At 41.7% G+C, this 20,761-nt stretch overlaps 2 protein-coding genes across 2 annotated transcripts; both read right to left on the reverse strand.

Annotated features, from left to right (window-relative positions):
• Nucleotides 1-1,470: 1,470 nt before the first annotated feature.
• On the reverse strand, nucleotides 1,471-2,373 carry LOC124272814 (histone H2A-like). Its single transcript, XM_046708031.1, has one exon. The coding sequence runs from the start codon at nucleotides 2,294-2,296 to the stop codon at nucleotides 1,886-1,888; it is 411 nt and encodes a 136-aa protein (XP_046563987.1). The 5' UTR covers nucleotides 2,297-2,373; the 3' UTR covers nucleotides 1,471-1,885.
• A 3,268-nt stretch (nucleotides 2,374-5,641) lies between these two features.
• LOC124272815 (cytochrome c oxidase assembly factor 7 homolog) lies at nucleotides 5,642-20,759 on the reverse strand. Its single transcript, XM_046708032.1, has 3 exons — nucleotides 20,560-20,759; nucleotides 19,052-19,192; nucleotides 5,642-10,143 (listed from the first exon to the last, which is right to left on the reverse strand). The coding sequence occupies exons 1-3, from the start codon at nucleotides 20,657-20,659 to the stop codon at nucleotides 9,710-9,712; spliced, it is 675 nt and encodes a 224-aa protein (XP_046563988.1). The 5' UTR covers nucleotides 20,660-20,759; the 3' UTR covers nucleotides 5,642-9,709.
• Between the last annotated feature and the right edge of the window lie 2 nt (nucleotides 20,760-20,761).

Raw genomic sequence — 20,761 nt, forward strand, 5'->3', positions numbered from 1 at the left:
GTGTCGGAAATAGATAAAAACTGTATTTTCTCATTTATCTCTACAATTTATGTAGTTGATATGTGCAAGTGTGAAATATCTGTTAAACTAAGTTCGGCCTAACTACAGTCTCAGTGGGAGGGACATAGGAAACGTAGAAAAAGGACTTTACTGAGGAGAGATTAGAGCAGAAATGAGCAATGCGATTTATTTGGAACCCACCATGGCTTTATGCAAATTAGTGTGCGACGATATTGTATTTCAAAGGACACTTTTTAAATGCCCAATTTGAATTTAGACGTAAATTCATTATAAACGATAGCTGGCGTAAAAATAATAACTTTCATGCTGAAACTGTTAAGGATGTAGCTTCCATGGAGTCTCACTGTCACTATACAAAGAAACAGTTCATCTCAAAATCAAAACCTAGGGGTGTCGCAGACAATCGTTGGGGTCGGGCTAGGGGATAGAGTATCAGCTAAGATAAGATGATCCTTTAGAGCAATCAATAGGTGAGACCTAGTCAGCACACATGAAAAAGCACAAAATATCTTTGAGATGCCCCCTTGTGCCTGTAGGCAGCACATGCATTTCATGCCAGGCGAGTCGACGATCCATCGTCATACCTGGCTGAGCGACCTAATTGCCATCTATAGTCTGATCTATTGTTTTCAGCAGCTATTCGTATTTTTTCTAAGTTTTGCCCGATTTTTACGAGTAAACATGCTTTTCTGGATATCCTATTACGCATCCCACTGAACGCCAAGTTAGGCCGAAGTGAGATATTTCGACATATGCTATTCGCAGTTGTGTATATTTTGGGGATACAGAGTAACAGCCTAAAAACAGGTTTTTTTCTATTTCCGACAGTACTTAAAGGGTTGTGACAACACTGAAAGAATCTGCACACAAAGTTGACTCGAAGGTTTTTTAACACGGTCACAGGTAGGCACAATCACGACACCTCAAGCTCGCCCACTACACCCAATCCGTTATTCTATTCTTACAAGCATTGGTTGCTGAAGACCACAATTTTATCCCGTGAATTTCATGGGTAGATGTCACAGAAATGCTCTTGTACACCCATTCAGTCCATAGGCAGTTTCAGATCAGGGATTTCACGCCATTTTCTAAAGGATTATCTGAACTGAATCATTACTCCAGAGTGAGCAAGTTAATATTTAACGGCAATATCTCAGCCATATCATGATGAATCATTACTATATGAACTTGCAAACTATACACACAAACCGGACTAATCCAGAAACATGCAACATGGATTTCAATCGTTTCTTTTGGAGGTTCTATAGTTTCAGAGAAACTGAAATTGTAGAACTGCTTTGAGTGTCAGTCAACACTTCCACCTGTAACCCCTGCCTTGCAATTTAAAATATCAAATAACTGGATATTCGCATTTAAAAAATCTTGTTAGGTTATGGAAAACCTAAAGCAAGGTTTATCCAAGCAGATATAAAAGACACAACAAGAATATGTACATGTAAATTTATGTCGTAAATATACGATTCTTCAACAAATGAGAGGAGGATAAAAGATGAATGTGTCTTAGAACAGGTTTCAGTTGAAATGATATGTTCTGTGCAACAAGATTATCAATGAGTCATATGACAAAATGGTTAAAGACACAAAAAAAGAATGTTTAAGTCTAAAAGAAACATGCAGAGGACGATGAAGTATGAATTAAGACGAATAGAATGAGTTAAAAATGTTTGATTTCACAACACAGGTACCCCTTCAATGGATGACCTGGTATCACACACTTGGCGGGAAACACAAATGTCTGCCGAGCTGGTTCAACAGATCGTGCTTGCAAGTTGCACGGTGTTGGCCAACTAAATGTTCAGTGTCCTGGCTAAAAATGTCAACAGCACAATTCACGCCTCTCAATTTAGTATTCTTGCGATTGGGATGACTTCTTTCCTTTGGCGGCAGCAGCTGCGGCTTTCTTAGGCAACAACACGGCTTGGATGTTTGGTAACACGCCTCCCTGTGCGATGGTCACTCCAGAAAGAAGTTTGTTTAACTCCTCGTCATTTCGGATGGCCAGTTGAAGATGTCTTGGAATTATTCTGGATTTTTTGTTGTCACGGGCTGCATTGCCCGCCAACTCGAGAACTTCTGCCGCTAGATATTCGAGAACAGCAGCCAGGTAGACTGGAGCACCAGCACCAACACGTTCTGCATAATTTCCTTTTCTGAGCAATCTGTGGATTCTGCCGACTGGAAACTGCAGCCCAGCCCTTGTTGAACGGCTCTTAGCCTTTGCCTTTGTTTTTCCACCTTTACCACGGCCTGACATTTTTGTTTCAGAAAATATTTACGCTACTGTCACCGTCACGAATGCAGCCTGAATGCTAATAATATGGCGGGCGAATGTTGTATATATAGACCGGAAGTGGATCGAAATTTTACTTGCCCGCCTAAAAAACATCCAATCATTTGCGAGAACCGATGTAGAGCGCTCAGCGCCCTCTGGTGATAACCGTTCAGGGGCGACAATTCATCACAATATGACAGGGACGTTTGAAATACTGAATGTGTATTTGATAACATGCTGTGGCAAAACCTCGTGTTGCATTTTGGTGAAACAACATTAGATCAGGGGCGGATACAGCTTTTTGAGAGAGAGGGAGGGGGGGCACACTATTGAGTAAAGGAGGGGTGCACACTTCATTTTCACCCGAGTTTCAATGGTCATTTAACAAACTTTCAGCACAAAAGGGGGGGTGCGCACCCCTGCATCCCCCTCTGGATCCGCCTATGATTAGATATCTACCCAAAGAAAGTGTTGTTGTCTCATAAAGTTTGATTTGTTGGTGAAAAAGGAATTGAGAGGTTCAGTTCACAAGGATACGACATAATTTTTTCCATTTTTATCAGATTCCACTATTTACGAGAATTTACTACAACAAACTATGTGATAAAAAAATGAGAGTGCATCGAGGAGCAAATATTAGTCATTTATGTGTTCGAAGGCAGTTTTGTCGGGGGAGGAGGGTAAATCAAAGACGTTGCGTAAACATTATAGTGATGAAATTCTTTTTATAGATACAGCCGGAAGTTGCATAACCAGACACTACACGCAGGAGCTGTAGATAATTCCCGAGGTGACACATGCAGAGTTGATCAAATGAAACAATAAAGGTATTTAACATCCAGAATATAATGGTGTTGTGTGTACTGTATATGCGCCAACCAAGGGCAGATAGACCAGAGTTATGCAAGAGGGATAATGGATTTATTGTTTGATGGGGAGGTTTCGATGGCATTGGCGGATCCAGAGTGGGTTTCAGGGGGTTCGAACCCCACCCTCTTGAAAATGACTTAAGACCACATTGAAGATTGTTTTTGCGTTGGCGGAGACAATGGGGGGTTCAGAGGGTTCGAACCCCCTGGAAACCACCCCCCACCCTCAAAATTCCTTTATCTGACCATGGATGGGGACAATTCGGAAATGGGCCTGATCAACAGGAAAACAACCCAATAATGCATGAAGGAGGACTGGCAACTTGACCAAAGAATAAATGTGCCCCGGTCCAGAATTTTGACTAACGTAAAAACAACTGATGGGCGTACATACAAGATTTGTACACTGAAAATGACAATAAACTTTATGACTGTCAAATAGTCACTTTAGCTCATTAAAATTCTTTTCAATCGAATTCGCAAGCCTGATTCATCGGTATCTGAAAGCTCAGACCCATAGACTGAATCAAGTGCAGATTGTTTGTTTACTTCTGGAGTAAGGGTTTGTGCCTCAACCTGATGCACCTCAGCTTCAGATAATTTCAAGCATTGCACAAACCAAGCATAACCAACCCCCAGCATAATACTCAGAATCGAGTCCGCCTGGGAACCTATAGAGACAGACAGGCAAATGAGGACAGAAATTTGTTAGCAGATGTGGAAGAGACTGAATAAACGTGTTTGACGTTTAGAGTTAATAATAATAATGAGGGTACTTATACCACAAAATACTCCACACCACAAAGGGGCATGCTCAAAGCACACACAAACAGCACATTATGACCCCAGATAACCCAAGCTGCTTGTTAGGCGCTAGAAGGTTATAGTCATATGACATCCCACCCGGTACCCATTTTCTGCTGGGTGAACAGAGGCAATTTTGAACAAACTCACTTGCCAAAGGTGAGACATGTATCACATGTGTTTAATGATTAAGAATTGCAATAACACCCAGACCATTGAAACTGACCATCCATCAGCTGTGCTTATTTGTAGTGCACTAAATCTACACCAGATCCTGGACCAGCCAAACCAATATATGATTACTGAATCAGCCGGCATGTTTTGGGATGATGAGAAACACCTGCACACTGCACACTAAATGCCCAGTCATATCTTACGTCATGGGTAGGATGATTGGTGACTAAACTCCACTCGGATCATACATATGGAAGGCCTTGTATATTAGTTCCCCTCCACAGGGACATAAGAGTTTTAGTTCACCTATTCTGACTGAAGATTCTAAACATTTGTATATCAGTACACCTATACAGTCTGGGGATATTAATTAGGAACACAATATTAGTTCAACTATTCAGCCCTTGGATCATATTCTCAGAGACAATTTATATTAGTTCACCTATTTTGACCCAGGTTCCTATACACAGGGACGCTGTATGTTAATTTTTTGTGTAAAGTGACTGTCATCTGAACAAGATGCATTCACTATCCCTCCAGTTTTATATTTGCCCCTACTAGTCTATACAGTGTAAGATGACACACGTCAGTGAACACTGGAGGGACTATGCCAAAGTCAACCGATGTCCTAGAAAAACACTCAAAACACCTTTCTTAGTATGTTAATTCAACTCGTATCCTGATTATCAGTCTTAACAGCTGACACTTAATTACACAGAGAAATGTTGCACAAATGACACTGATTACATAATGTACATCTGGACCCTGTTCGACTTGAATGCATCCATGTGAATCTGTTTTAACAACTATCACATGGGCATGCTGGGAACCCAAGTACATGAAGGTAGTCTGGAACTGGTGGGTGGTTATAAAGGGGCTGGGTACCCCTTGCATGCCCCAATAGCCTGGACCCTGCTCATGGTGAACTATTACTCAGGGCAACCATGTCATAACTAGTCAAACCTCATTGCAACCATGTACAAAATGTCTTGGATCAGAGAATCTATCTCTGCTGACCACAGAAAAACTTGGGAAAATCATACCTCAGCCAGGGCAACCATATCCTATCTGGTAACAGCTCAGCAAACACCCCTGCTGCTAGGGTTGTATGGTAGCCTGGTGGTTAAAGCGTTAGAATGTCATGCTGAACATCCAGTTTTATTCTCTACATGGGTACAATGTGTGAAGACCTGTTGTCTCTTGCTGTGATATTGCTGGAATATTGCTAAAGGCAGCTGTTAACTCACCTTGCTAATAACAGCTAAGAGCAACTGTATCGCTGCTGATCATAGATCAGGAAATCCGGCCATATTTATCAAAGCTCAGGGCAACCCTATCTCTGATAATTACATCTCATGGCAAGTTGTCAGCCATGTTCGTGTTCGTGTTCTCAATGAATGGTTCTACAATTGGACCAAAATATTACGTTTGGAGCAAGCAACTGTTTGTTGCAAAAAGACAAAAAACAAAATTATTTGTATAAAACAACTTTATATAATACAATCAATCAACAACACACAAATCTTTCACATCTATTCACACAATTATTCCATGCTTTACCTTGGATAATGAAAACTAACATGTATATTTTGCATTTCTCACTTTTCTTCAAACAGGTTACAAATAAATAATATTACTAATCCCAGCTCACAGCCAAAATTGCTTCTTAAAAACAATTGGGAAATAATGACATCAACTCTTGTTTTCGTAACTTAAATGTGAAATAAACAAACTTGAGGTATGTACCACTATAGGTAAAAGTAAGAAAAACATATAATGAGTTGGGTTTAAGCAGCTTTGAACAATATTTATAACTGCCTGTTAGTTTGATGGGGGGAAAGAGAAGCCAGGGGAATGATGCAGGTGTTGGGTAATGGTGATGACGAACCTAGGAATCGTAATCAGTGCAAACTGGGAGTCAAACCACATTCATTCAGATATGGCGTACCCAAGTGACACAATCCTGCACAGACATTTGCTGGGCCTATTACCTGTTCATATGTCTCTTTACGTATATTTGCATACATGCATGAATATACTCATAAGTAAACTTGTCAAGTAGTTTATTCGTGTATATCAATCTGCACCATGTCTGCAGCAGATGCACATGCAAATTTACACAAATTTTGAAGTTGTCTTGTTCAGGATACAGCATTAACAACTGTTTACCTGGTGTTGGACCAAATTAATACATGACGGATACTCTTATAATGAAGTACGATGTCCTTAACATTTAAGTATTACACTTCCAATGATTGTTCATGGAAAATACAAATCAACAAAACTATTAGAAAAGTTAGTACAATAATCAAGGAGCTTTAAGTGCAGACTGACTAGAAATATGCTTGATATTTTGTCAACATCTGTTCTCCTTATCTTCGACTACTGTTACCATACTTGGTCATCAATATCCCCACCACAGTGTTCTGTTCCTGTTTTGACAACTTTTCATTCTTCCTACAAAAAACGCTACGTAAGTTAAATGAGAAAATCTGTTCCCACTGGGGATAATGTGCACTAAGTCAAGAAATGCATGACAAGGTCATAACTCTGTAAAGAATCCTAACACAGTTTCTGTTTTCGAACACCATCAAGACATTCATGTCCTGAAAACACAAAATAAATTTGGTTTTCCTATCTATCATGGTTTCTGAGAAAATCTATCCCGATTGGGGATAACATGCACTAAGTCAAGAAATGCATGACAAGGGCCAGAACTCTGTAACACATTGTAACACAGTTTCAATTTTCGAACTCCATCAAGGCATCCATGTCCTGAAATCACATAACAAATTTATTTTGTTTTAAACATATTTTATTCATGAGAAAAGGATTGGGTACAAGTTATACAACTTAGAACACCCTCTCCGTAAAACAAATTTGGTTTCCCTATCTATAACTTTTTTTGAGAAAATCTGACCCCATCATCTCAGACGGACGGACAGAGCTCAAACTTATATCCCCCTCCCACTTTCTGGCGGGAGATAATTATTTTTAAGACAATTTGCATTTGCCATCATGACAACTCCATGTGGGGCAGTTTATGGTAATAGTCATGCCAAATTTATAACAACAAATTTCATTCTTTAAAAGAACAAAGATTTCAAATAAATGCATTTTACAATATGAGAAATGGTTTATCACCTGAATATGTCAACGATCTCATATCTAATCAAGTGTATGAAAATAGCCATTAGAACCTGAGAAATAGATCAAACTTGCAAACAATAAAATGTAGAATCCCAGCCTTGTGAAAAATTATTTCTCCAGATACCTTTAACCTGTGGAACAGTCTACCTGACAAAGCAACTAATGCATGTTCACTAAAACAATTTAAAATCCTTAAGTAATTGTTCTGATATAATTATCAATAATCTGGACGTGACTGCAGAGACTTAGATGAGGTTAGATGCCATGACTGACCAGACTACACTTGCAGGAATGCCTTGGAGGATGCAACTAGGTTTTTCTTTTCTTGTCATAATATTTGATAATATCAGAAATACTATGCACTTGTACATACATTCATATGATCTTAAATCAATATTTCATAGCAATATTTCAGTAAGTAGTTATACTAACATTGACACCCTTCAATCATTTCACAACACAGAAGGCCAAACATAAGACTTGGACACTGAAAATGACAATAAACTGTCATGACTGTCAAATTAGTAACTTTAACTCATTAAAATCTTTTCAATCGAATTTCAACTCTGCTTCATCAGTATCTGACAGCTCAGATCAAGCAAATCAAGTGCAGATTTTTTGTTGTCAAAAGAAAAGAATTTGAGCAATTTTTAAATTCATATAGAAAAGATGATTGCACTATTGTATTTTTCAACAGACACCACTGACTTCCAGATACACAAGTACTGGCATTGTATATTTCTGTATATACATCCTTTACCATGTAAACAATGCCTGGAGAGGTTTTTACATAAGCAGTTATTGCTTTTTAACTCATTCAGATTTACTCAGAAAGGAAAATATATTGAAACCATAAACAACATTTATGCAGACATCTTGCAACGTGCATGATAAATGGACTATTATTGTTATCATTAAATTGACTGGAAAATGACATTTTATAGACAGCATATTAGCCTTGCATCATGTATGTGCCATATTCACACCTTAGTTTACATAAAAACAAATGAATTGTTACATATGTGCTAAAGTATTTATTTGACAAAGTGTTGTGCATGTGAACAGGGTATTAGATGATTGGGCCACCTGGGTCTCTAGAAACATACACTGAGGGTGACTTGAAATATACCCAACCAACTTATAAACTTGACACAACTTTGGCACGATGGACGCTGCATATTAGTTATTATGTAAGAATATGTTTATCATTCTGCTTCCATCAAGGTAACAACACAGATGATAAAAAGTGGATTGTGGCATCATTCTATTGGCAAGATAAATCATGACATTACATGATCCCCCAATGGTCGCCTAGCTGGATACCTGCTGTGCGCACTCAATATCTTGATGGTCTGAGCTGACACCCTTCCTCTGAACAACTGTCTCCTTCTGCAGACTGCAGTCACAAATCTGTGGCAGAGATGACCTAACCTGATTTGAACATCATTTTTGTGTAATGTCCCATGTATTGCCCTAGGCATTGTGTGATCTTCAACCATGTATTGTCTGATGACTGCTGCTTCAAACTGTCAAGCATTAGGCCTACCAGTGGCACACGCTGCCATCTCACTTTTGGTTTATACTTGCAATTTTGATGTATTTTCCTGTGAGCAATGTCTGTGAGCATGCATTCCAATGCATGTGTGATTGCTTAGGGGATCATGTGACATGCTACATGTGATTATTGTCTGTCACACATTTTCCAGTCTTATAGACCAAATTTTTCATGTCAGTCGCCAAACACATTAAAATAGCTTGCTTGTCATTACCATATGTATGGCACAACAAAAAACTAAATTGAATTACCTCTCTCAAAATTATTATCAATAATGTGAATGTCAAGTCTCTAATTTCATGGAGTATGTAACAATGGAACCCTTTGCCTGACATACCCTCAATAATTTGATGTTACAGTCTGACTGAGGATGATGGTTTGTGTGCTAAAATTCAAACCCAATGTTAGATGACCCTAGCAACAAAGGAGTGCATCTCAACAGGCAGCACAAGTATACCACATGTGGCCGACAGCTCAGTGCTTGTTTTATGAACCTTCTCCAGTAGATATTAATACAATCCTGTCATCAGATATGCAATACAAACATGTTGAACAGAGAGCATCCAACTGTCTCAATAGACATGGATGAAATATTGTAAATGGAACTTTAAATATCAACTCACCTTTCACACTTGATTTATGTATTTTCCATGACAAATGATTACGAAACACCTAATAAAAATAGATATGTAAATGTCTCTCAAATACCTACAATCTTCTGATTTTTCATCCACTCCAAACAATCGCTTTTGATTGGTCAAGTACACTAAAAATCACACAAATCACACAGAATATTAAAGGTATGTAATGTCTCATGAGCTATGTTTAATATGAACTACACTCCTATTCACCAAACTTTATAGTTCTTTCCTTTCGAGTTTGACCATCTCGTATCTCCTTCGCCATCTCCTCGAATTTGTCTGCCAAACTGGTGCTCTTCTCCACTCCCTCTCCCTTCCTGTACATCTGACTGAGGTTGGAACATGCGTACAGGTGACCCATTTCGCATGCCTTCTTGGAGAAGTCTGAGGCCTTCTTCATGTCCTTGGGCACCTTGTCACTGCCCCTGATGTACATGCCGCTGATGTAGTAGCAGCTGGGAACGAAGTCTTTGTCACATGCCTTCATAAACATCTTCAATGCAGCCCCCATGTCATCCGGGGGGCAGATCTTCTTGCTACCGTGAATCAGGCCGACGCTGTGACATGCTGGCATATGGTCGAGCTCACAAGCTTTACTGTAATACTTCATTGCCTCTTTCTCATTCTTCTCCATACCTGTGATGTTTAACATGAAAATAAATATTTGAAAATGGCAGCCTGTCAGAAATGAAAACATCTTGAACTAACCACTGTTTTTTAAATGTTAAACAGAATTTTATTTGTGGTTTTTTTTCTAGTATTTAGCAAATTATATGAAATGCTATTCTACTCACTCTGAAGTAGTTTCAGATTTTGATTTCCATGGTAAAAGATAGAAAATTCATCACTGTTTTCAAGGGTCATGGTAGACATAAGGTGTTGTCCATTTTTACATTGATTACATTATAGTAAGTCATAACCACACCACTCAAGAGAGAGAGAGTCAGTTAAACATGCAAAAATGCTACTACAAAATTCAGGATACAGTCTGCATTTGTTTCTGAAAAATCTGTTATATACTGGCCACATAAAGAAACTGTGCCCACAGAACATTCCTTCAGCATTGGAATACAACACAGAAAGGACGAAATGATGTAGACACTTTATAAGCTGAAGTATTGGGCCACAACAACGTCAAAAGAACATGAACAATATCCGTAACGTTTGACGTCAGAAGTTCAAAATTGAGCAGGGGGTCACATGGCAGAGTCACAAAGTCATTAACGGGTTTGACCATCATGCGCGTGAAGCACAGCAATGCATCGTCGATGCATAGAGGCTACTAAATGAGCATTGAAAAGGCCTGGGGAATGGTTTGGGACGTGGTCACTGCTGTCTGGAACCTGTGTCTGAGATGAGTCACCCAAATCCATCTGTCCTGTCTTGGAGTCGTTACATGGGGACGCCCAGAACGTGGGTGGTCGGCGACGTCATTACTGTTTCCATAACGCCTGACCAATGCAAATATCATGTTACGATGGCATTGGAAATGTGCTGCCACCTGTTGTTGGCTCATGCTTGCTCATGCCTGCTCGAACCATTCCAATGGTTTCATGACGTTGAGCAGATGTTAATCTTGGAATGATGTGCATGTGACTTCTCATGTGAATTTGTGAACGTTTGAATGACCAAAGATCAAGCTTTCGACAGTGACAGCAATTTCTGAGTTTCACATGTTGTGTGCAGCTGCACAGGCTGCACGTGCAGTAACACATTGTAAGTCTATAGGCCACCATCAATGACGTCACATCGCCTAGCACCTGCATGAGCGTTTGATTGTCTCCAATACTTGCTATGTTCACACCTTTATTTATGTATAAAGACGCTGTCTGCCTATCTTTATATTTTCTGTGTGCACAGTTTCTTTATGTGGTCAGTATATATCCATTATATGATCAGTAGGCTTCTAAAAGGTGAGAAGCACATACCTGCACTCCCACTCAGGATGAAATGGGTTTTAATGTCGTCTTCAGAATAATGTAATTTTCTGACTAAAATTGTTATTTTATACTTATCCTGACTCATGCTAAATGCTTGTCTCCTTCTTCTTGTGAATGATAGTGGAACACTTGAAATCCCTTGAAGTTCCCTTCTAAAAAGCGGACGTAACATCATCTCTCACCCACGAGTAGTCTCCCTTGCCTCCCCTTTGGGTCACATGACCAGCCATGATTGTCACTCTCTCTGTTTGTACGCCCGACACCCAGATTTACAGGGAAATCCAGAGTGCCCTGAGAGGGGAGGTTGGGAGGGCTGACCTTATGAGTCAGGATAAGTATAAAATATTAATTTTAGTCAGAAAATTACATATTTTCCCTTATCCTGACTCATGCTAAATGCTTGCAGAATCCGTCGGAATCGTGGTGGGTCAGGCCACTTCCTGGATTCACTGGCTGTTGATTTACGTCCTGTATTACCCCCATGGGAACTTATGACGGCACTGCTGATGATTCTGTTCTTCCAACTTCCCTCTGATGAGTCGGGGAAACCACAACTTGTCAGATTTCTTCCGAAACTTCACCTGACATATTCGTGTGGATTTAGATATACTAATGTTATCTATTGCAACTCCATCTCTTGATGCGCATCAAGTGGAGATGCGACCCTTCTTCATGTACGAGTAAGTAGTATACAAGTACAGGGTCTATCACTCATGCTAGCCTGTCCTAGACGTGTGCATGGACTTTAACCATTTGCTCCCCAGAGCGTTGGCTTTCACAAGTCACGTGATAAAAGGATGAGATTTTTTCTCAGCACCTTTGTTGAACCGTTAGTTGTTGTGCTACAACAAGTGGCCCAAACTGGTGAATGCCTGAGATGTCTTTGGTGGCAATGTCTCTGAGGCAGTGGTTGGAAAACACCGTATTCGATTTCCAAAAGCAGCCCTCCATTATTGTTGTAATCGAGCAGTTTCCATGAACAGCAAGTGTAGACGCCAAGGCTCTGAATTCGTGGGGATTGGAGGCTCGTGGAGGCTCAAGTCCTGCTGCTTTGTAGGCCCTTAGTATGACGGCTCTCATCCAAATCGATATAGTTGTCCATGAGAATTCCGTGGGCGTCTCAGTGGATAAGGGGATGAATAGGCGCGCTTGAATTTTAGTCTCCTTGTTTTGTCCTTTGTAGGTAGACTTTCAATGCTCTGACAGGGCATAAGGATAAATCCTGTGTATCCTGTGGCCCAAGGACTGTAGAAAGTGCTGGGATGTGGAACTGTCTTTCAGGCTGGCCAGGCTGTTGGTTCTTGGCAATAAAGTCCCATCTCAGTCCTAGATGTACAATGTCACGATGTCTTGATTCAAATCGTGTTCGTTCAAAGTCCAGAGCATGTATTTCTGACATCCGTGCTGCTGAGGCTAGGGCAATCAGAAACAGCGTTTTCTGTGTCAGTAGTGCAAAGGATGTGCGTTCTAGAGGCTCGTAGGCGTCACTAGTGAGATGTTGTAGAACCATGTTGAGATCCCAGGCAGGAGCCTTGAATTTCTTCTGTTGGTCTTCCAACTTGAACGAGTGTAGTAGTGCCAGCATCTCTGGTACCTTGGTCAGCTTGACACCCGTCTTCATGGTGATAACTGTGCTGAGAGCAGCCAGGTACGTTGAGAGTGTTGAACCTTTTAGGTGTCTTGTCTGTCGCAAATGACACAAGTATTCCGCCACTTGAGGATGGGTTGCTTTTACCGTCGAAAGCCTTTCCTCGTTGCATACTGTTGCATACTGTTCATCTCTGCCACTTGTCGTTGTACAAGTTGCGAGTTGATCTGTGTAGAGTTACTGCGTAGTGTTACTGCTTTCGCTGGTCTGGCGGAGTACCTTCTTGTCTTCAGGCAAGCTTTGACATGCAGCATGCGTGTAGCTGGAACAATGCCGGATTCCCGTGAGCTTTCTTGGTGTGTGGATGGACGAGCAGGTTCGACCACTCTGGTAGTTTCAGGGTTGGACTCGTATGAGGACGGGAAACCATACCCTCGCTGGCCAATAGGGCGTGACCAAAATCAGTTGCAACATTGTCCTCTGCTTGATTTTCTGCATTACTTGTTGTAAAAGTGCTGGAAACGCATAAGCGTTTAGTCCTTCCCATGAGTTGCTTAAAGCATCTGTTGCCCATGCCTGAGGATCCGGAATCGGTGAGACGAATGTTGGTAGTTGCACAGGTCTATCAGTGGAGATCCTATTGTCTGTATGACGAACCGGAACGCTTCTGGGTGTAACATCCATTCCGTCGGGGATGGTTGTAGTGGACGAGATAGGGCGTCCGCTATGACATCCTTGGCTCCTGGAAAGTGGCATGCCTTCATGTAGATGTTCAGGTCATCGACGATGCTGAACAGGAGAAAGCTGAGTTTTAGCAGGCTTGTTGATCTTTGTCTGTTGATGTAGAACGTTACTGTGGAGTTGTCCGTGTGGACTGTGAGCCTTGCGTTCCTTAGTACGCTGGACCAGTGTTGTAAAGCATTGATCACTGCTTTCATCTCCAACAGGTTGATGTGCAGACTCTGATCCTGACTCAACCACTTCCTTGCTGCCACTTCGTTGTCGAGGTGAGCACCCCATCCTTGCAGTGATGCATCTAGTAAAGATGAGTGTTGCAAACCGGCTCTGACAAAAAGGTTCCTCCGCAAACATTTGACTTCTGAGTCCACCGTAGGAGGTATGGTTTCAGGCTGTCCGGTAGTATCAGCGGATCCAAACTGTCGAGATGGGCGTTCACAAATATTTGTAGTGGGCGCAACTGTAATCTCCCTCTACGAGTCATGTCTTGAGCTGAGGTGAGTAGACCGAGCATGCTTTGCCAAGCACATAGTGTCAACAGAGAGAGCATTGCTTGAGATATCATATGTTATATCTTGACCCAACGATCCTCTGGGATGACTATGCGATTCACCGGCATGACAGTCGTATTCCTAGAAATTGAATATCCTGTTTCGGCTCCAGTTCCGACTTGAGGACATTTACCAGCCATCCTAACTGAGTGAGAAGCCTGATGGTGAAGTTTAGTTGCAGTCTGAGTTGACTGGGATCGTGATGAACTTGAATTCCGTCATCCAGGTAAAAAGCACTGCATAGACCTCGACGATGTAGATATGTGACGATGGGCTTTGTCACTCGAGTAAACAGCCAGGGGGCCGACGATATTCCAAACGGTAGAACCTTCCACTGGAAGTGATGTCCGTTGAAAAGGAATCTTAGGTATTTCCTTGAGTCTGGATGTGTCGGGATGTGTAGGTAAACATCTTGTAGATCTATGCTGGCGAGGTAGTCTGATGGACAAACGAGATGTCGGAGCTGAGGAAGATGTAGCATCTTGAATTTTGCCGGTCTGCGGAGATACTCCCGGTTGAACTTCCTCATGTTGTAGATGAGCCAAAACTTCTTCTTGGAATTCTTCTTCGGTACTTGGAAAATTGGGGAGTAAAAACCGGGCGTGATGAGATCTTGATTTACATCTTTGACTGCATCTTTGTCGAGTCAAGTCTTGACTGCTTCGTCCAGTTTCTGTCTGGTCGGCTGCGTAGTTGAAGGCCAGCAGGTTGCTTGTAAGCGGCGGAGTGGCTTCCAACTGTATCTTGTATCCTCTGCGTAGTATCTTGGATACGTAGTCGTCCTGTAGTATTCCCCAATTCTCCCAGTACCGTTGTAGACGTCCACCCACTTGCCGAAGGTTGTACGGGAACGGCTGGGGGTGGAAGACTCCAGTTGTTCCAAACCTGTCCTTCAGCACTTGCTTCCCCTGGCACCTCTGGGTGCGTGGCCTCTTTCAGGGTTGCTTCTGGGGGCTCCGGTTGGGCGACGAAAAGAACCTCTTCCTCCTCTCGAGTTGAAATATTTCTTTTCTCTGGCTCTCTGGACGCCTCCAAACTTGGATTTGTTGGAGTAGCGTTTGGACGTCTGGCGAATCACATTTGCCAAAGTATCTATGGACTTATTCATCATGACCTCCCTTGATTCGTGTGTAACCTTTTTGGCTACTTCTTCAATTCCTCCTCCGGAGATGGATGATGCTGACCATGGGGCTCTGTATAAGGACTTGGTGAACCGCTCACTCCAGGTGCACACTGACAATAATCCTTGTCTCCTCAGGAGAGTCAGGCCCACTTATGTGGATGCTAGATGCTCCGACATAAACTGGTGGTCCTTTTTTCTGAGTCAGTAGAGCAGAATATATCATCCGGTCATCTTCGGCGGTGGATTTCTTGAACTTCGAGATGAGTGCTTCGTTGATAGCCCTAGACCTGGCTAGTCCGAAAAAGGTACGTCTAGCAGTCGTATCCAGTTGCGCTAGCTTCTTGTCCTCTATCTTGTAAATTCTATAGCGGGAGTCGTTGATGACCTTGTAGTCCTCATCAATCTCTGGTGCCTTCAGGAAGGGTTCCATGTGATGTAGGGGGAATCTCCTGGTGTTGAACGTCGGGATATGTTGATTCTGGAACTTGGTAGCCTTATCAAAGGCTGAGCTGAGACTGTCTGGTACTTGGGAGATCGGGTCGATAGGCGGAAAGGTGAGTGTGTCGAAATCATCGTTGGACATCTTGTATGTAAACGCTTCGTCTGTGTCCTTGGAAGGTGGTGCTCTGTCCAGGCAATTGGCAATCCATGAGGTTACTTCCACATCGGAGAAAATGATTTCACCTTCTTCATCAGATTTAGACATCTCTCGATCTGACGATCCATGACGACGCGAGTCTCTGTATGAAGATCTATATGTCAAACTGCGCGCAGGTGAACGATCCCGATGAGATCGTGTATCCCTCCTGGAGTCTTGAGATCTCTCTCTAGGCCTTCGTGAAGGTTGATTCTTAGGCGTAGTCTGCCCTCTGTGAGATGTGGAGTGCCTGCATGCAGGTACCTGATGTGAGTCTGAGTCCGATGGTGATGACGATCCATATCTACGACGTCTGTAGGATTCTGGAGAACATTTAGATCTGCTTCTGCGTGAAGAATTTTTAGTGGCTCCTTCAGGGACGTCATAGGCTGAGCTGACGTTGGTAGTGTTGTCCAGGTTCATAGCTTGAGACGGGGAAGAACGTCGGGTGCGTTAGCCTTCAGCGCAGGCTTCCCTCGTCTTCCAAGTGCGTTGGAGAGGCTGCTGAATCTTCACGCAGGCTTGTAGTCATTGTAGTGGTCTTCATAGCAGCTTTCTTCTGCGCGAAGCGACGTTCCATCATCGATATCATCTGGTCTGTAAACTGTTGCATAAACAGCCCCGGGTTGAAGTTCTGCGATGTCTGTTGAGACTGCTGCAGGGTTGATGATGCTTCTGATAACGATGAGGCCTCTTGTAAAGCACGCTGCAATTGTGAAGAGCTGACGCTGCTGCTATCTCTGGTACCTGATATCTGCGTTGATAGAAGGTCTTCTGTCAGTGTCTGCGCTGATAAAGTTGATGATGTAGCTGTAGAAACAGGCTTCGTCTTCTTGCTGATGACTGTTACTTCAGGTATGAGGATGGGGGGGATCATCATACACGTCTGCTTCTTCCGGAGGTACAATCTCGGCAGAGAAGGATCTCGTCTACTGCGTAGAGCTGTGTAGAGACTTCGTCAAAGTCTTAGGGGTTGTAGCCTTCTTCTTCTGCGTTGAAGACGATCTAGTCTTCCTCATCTGCGAAGAGGACAGCTCCGTTGACGGCGATCTCTTATTGGAGCCAGAGTTCATCACTGGAACAGCGACCTGCCCCCGTAAAACGCTCGGCAGTTCACTGGAATTATGAACATTGGCAGCAGTAGTTAACACACGGTTATCAGCGTAATCACTCGATTTAGACATGACTTGTGAATACCTTCTTACCGAGTCCTTTGCATGTCTATGAATGGAAAAGAGGTAATTATTAAATTCAAAAGTGGTTAAATTCTGACAATATTTACAGCAAGAGCTGGAAGAACATGAAGTAGTGCAATCAGGACATAATAAATGTGGGTCAGCCGCAGACTGCCGGTACCTACAACGATTACAAGTTTTCATCAAATGTAAACACGATGAAAAAACATGTCAAACAATGTATAATTTAGATATGATTTCAAACCATATTAGTAGTATACAATCCTAAAACCGTATATAGCAATAATTTTGATGTAAAGGTCCAAAAGAGAAAAGGATATGTGCCGTATAGGGACCCAGTTGCTCTCACAACCGTCCTCAAGGGCGAAGAAGGAGAGTGACAAACATGGCTGGTCATGTGACCCAAAAGGGTGCCAAAGGGGGCAAGGGAGACTACTCGGGGATGAGTGATGATTTCACATCCGCTTTTTAGAAGGGAACTTCAAGGGATTTCAAGTGTTCCACTATCATTCGCAAGAAGAGGGAGACAAGTATTTAGCATGAGTCAGGATAAGGAAGAATAATGCACTTTTCAGTGATGTGCATCCATATGTGTGTGACTGCTTATTCAGTGATGTGCATCCATATGTGTGTGACTGCTTGTACAAGCCTGGACTAATGCTGGTTTGATAGTACCAGCCCACTGAGATACTGTGCCATTGTTGAGAATAGATACGGAAGTCAGACACACCATACTGTGAGATGACCAGTCGGTGTTGAGAATAGATACGGAAGTCAGACACACCATACTGTGAGATGACCAGTTGTTGTTGAGAATAGATATGGAAGTCAGACACACCATACTGAGATGACCAGTCGTTGTTGAGAATAGATAAGGAAGTCAGACACACCATACTGTGAGATGACCAGTCGGTGTTGAGAATAGATATGGAAGTCAGACACACCATACTGTGAGATGACCAGTCATTGTTGAGAATAGACACGGAAGTCAGACACACCATACTGTGAGATGACCAGTCATTGTTGAGAATAGACACGGAAGTCAGACACACCATACTGTGAGATGACCAGTCGGTGTTTTATCCCCAAGGCAGGGAAACAAAAAGTGCATAACAATAATATTAGGTCTAGCTAAACTCCTTTCACAAGGTGAATGCTCATAGCGCTAACAATCAAATCGCAGCCCATTATTACCCTTGATAACCCAAGCTGCCTGTGAGGCGCTAGAAGGTTATTAGTCACTATCTCACTGAGTACCCATTTTCTGCTGGGTGAACAGAGGCAATTTTGAACAAACTCGCTTGCCTAAGGTGAGACCACATGTATCACATGTGCTTCGTTGTGGGGCAGGACTGATGTCCTAGAAACTCTCAGGAGTCAAGCTGCCAAACATGGGCACTCATCCAAGGACACTCTGTGCGCCTTCGTTGCTTAACTTCAACTGATTTGTGATCTGAGCTCTATGCACAGGACCACACACCAACACATTTCATTCTTTTAATATGATCAAACCACACAAAACACGTGATGAACTGCTACGTTGCCCTACTTAACATGCCAGCTCAAACACCAGAAATATGTATGAGAAATGTGAAATGCCTTGTTCCAAGGGGATAATCATGATCATGTAGTGCTAACAAGGCAAGGAGAAACTGTTGGTCACCAGGGTATGGGCTCACTAATATGGAAGACAGAGACAAGATCTTGATGCATAACTGAGAGACTTTCTTAATGCCTACATTGAAGGGCAGATGTCCATCATTTTACATACCTTTCCCCATGATGTTATAGTTGGCGTACTTGTAACAGCTGAGGCCATAGTTGCTGTCCTCACAGTTTGCTTTGTATACAGTGGCAGCCTGCATAAAGTCCTTCCTGATGCTGTCCAGGAAATCAGCAAGACGCTGACATCCTACAAAATTAGGCGCAGATTTTAATACCTTAATACACAGGTTTTATAATTTGATGCATCAGAGATTTAATCTTTAATGGTTTAGATGGCAAATCCTGATTGAAATTTACCCAACTGCATTTAGTTACTGTATTATACAAAGATGAATGATATGTTTCCCCAAGTACGAGTATGTACTTTGATCTAATGTCAATAGTTTTCATTTCACCTTTCACTTCTTTTGATTCAATAATACTTTGTGCCGACGCTTATGATGCTCTAGTCATATTCATGAAACATGTTTCGCCCTTGATGTAATCTGACTGATAAGGTTTTTTCACCTTACCGACACACTTGACCATTGTTGATTACTCCAATGAATTATTTCTTTATAAACGCCAATGACATAAGAAATTAATGACTGACTGACTGACTGAGTTTAGTTTTACGCCGCTCTTAGCAATATTCCAGCAATATCACGGCGGGGGACACCAGAAATGGGCTTAACACATTGTGCCCATGTGGGGAATCGAACCCGGGCCTTCGGCATGACGAGCCAACGCTTTAACCACTAGACTACCCCACCGCCCTAAGAAATTAATGCAAGCATTTAGCTGAATTTCTTTTTTACAAAACACTCCTTCACTGCAAAAGATAAACCTAAATCTCATGTTGACAATAACAGCAAGATTCTGAAAACATCCCATTATTTCTTGAGCGTATTCTTGTCTTACAAGATACACTTTGTTCACATATACTGCCTTGAAACACTGCTTGCACATACATTTATGTATAAATCATATTCAATGCAGGTGTGTGTGTTCCTTAACTTCAGATTGAATTCTTTGAAAAATAACATTTCTAAACTATAACATACCATCCTTAAAAATCTGAAAACTTTTCATTTTTTTCACATGTCCTTGAACTTGTAACTGACGGGTATCAGCTGTTTAAGAAGTACTGGACTAACATTGTAGCGAAGGATTTCACATACCAGTAACCTCAAGAGGTCACATGTGTATATGTCTGGGAGAAATGAGATTTAAATCATGAACATTTAACAAAATGTTTTTACAAATTAGAGCATATTCAATCAAAGTGAAAAAGATTTCTTTTCACTCATGATGAAATCGTGTCTATATTGTTCTCACTGTTGATGTTATTGTCAAATATATAAATAGGTCGGTTACAAAAACGAAATTAGTATTGTGCGGAAATGCATATGTTTACTTCTTTCGGTAAAACTAAAATACAGCCCTCCAGTCACAAGTCGAGCGCCGACACAACTTGTTTAACACGTGTTTTCGTTGATTCGAAGAAATTGTACAACCAAAACAAATTACAAATTCTGTGAAACTGCAGCAAGTTCAGGAATAGTTGGCCTAGACCTTCGGGTTTCTTTTCCTTGTAACACTGAAATCTGTATTCAATGTCGAGAGTTTTTAGGTACTCTTGAGCTTGCTTCTCGTCTCTGAAATCATACTGCATTTTGAATTATTATGGGTCAGGGAAGCTCTTTTTCAGTTTTAGTTGTTAAAGCAAAGAGCACTTGTGAACATGCCGCGAGTTACCGAACTTGATCGACGGATG

This window comes from Haliotis rubra, unplaced genomic scaffold (assembly GCF_003918875.1).
Source record: "Haliotis rubra isolate DU_JTF1 unplaced genomic scaffold, ASM391887v1 Scf173, whole genome shotgun sequence".
Taxonomy (NCBI): domain Eukaryota; kingdom Metazoa; phylum Mollusca; class Gastropoda; order Lepetellida; family Haliotidae; genus Haliotis; species Haliotis rubra.

Excerpts from the sequence above, each read along its gene's own strand:
- LOC124272815 (XM_046708032.1), bottom strand. The coding sequence starts at position 20,659 with ATGCAGTATGATTTCAGAGACGAGAAGCAAGCTCAAGAGTACCTAAAA. Across the intron at positions 19,193-20,559 it reads CAAGGAAAAGAAACCCGAAG|GATGTCAGCGTCTTGCTGAT; the intron begins GTCTAGGCCAAC and ends CTAATTTTGTAG. Across the intron at positions 10,144-19,051 it reads CTATAACATCATGGGGAAAG|GTATGGAGAAGAATGAGAAA; the intron begins GTATGTAAAATG and ends TAAACATCACAG.
- LOC124272814 (XM_046708031.1), bottom strand. The coding sequence starts at position 2,296 with ATGTCAGGCCGTGGTAAAGGTGGAAAAACAAAGGCAAAGGCTAAGAGC.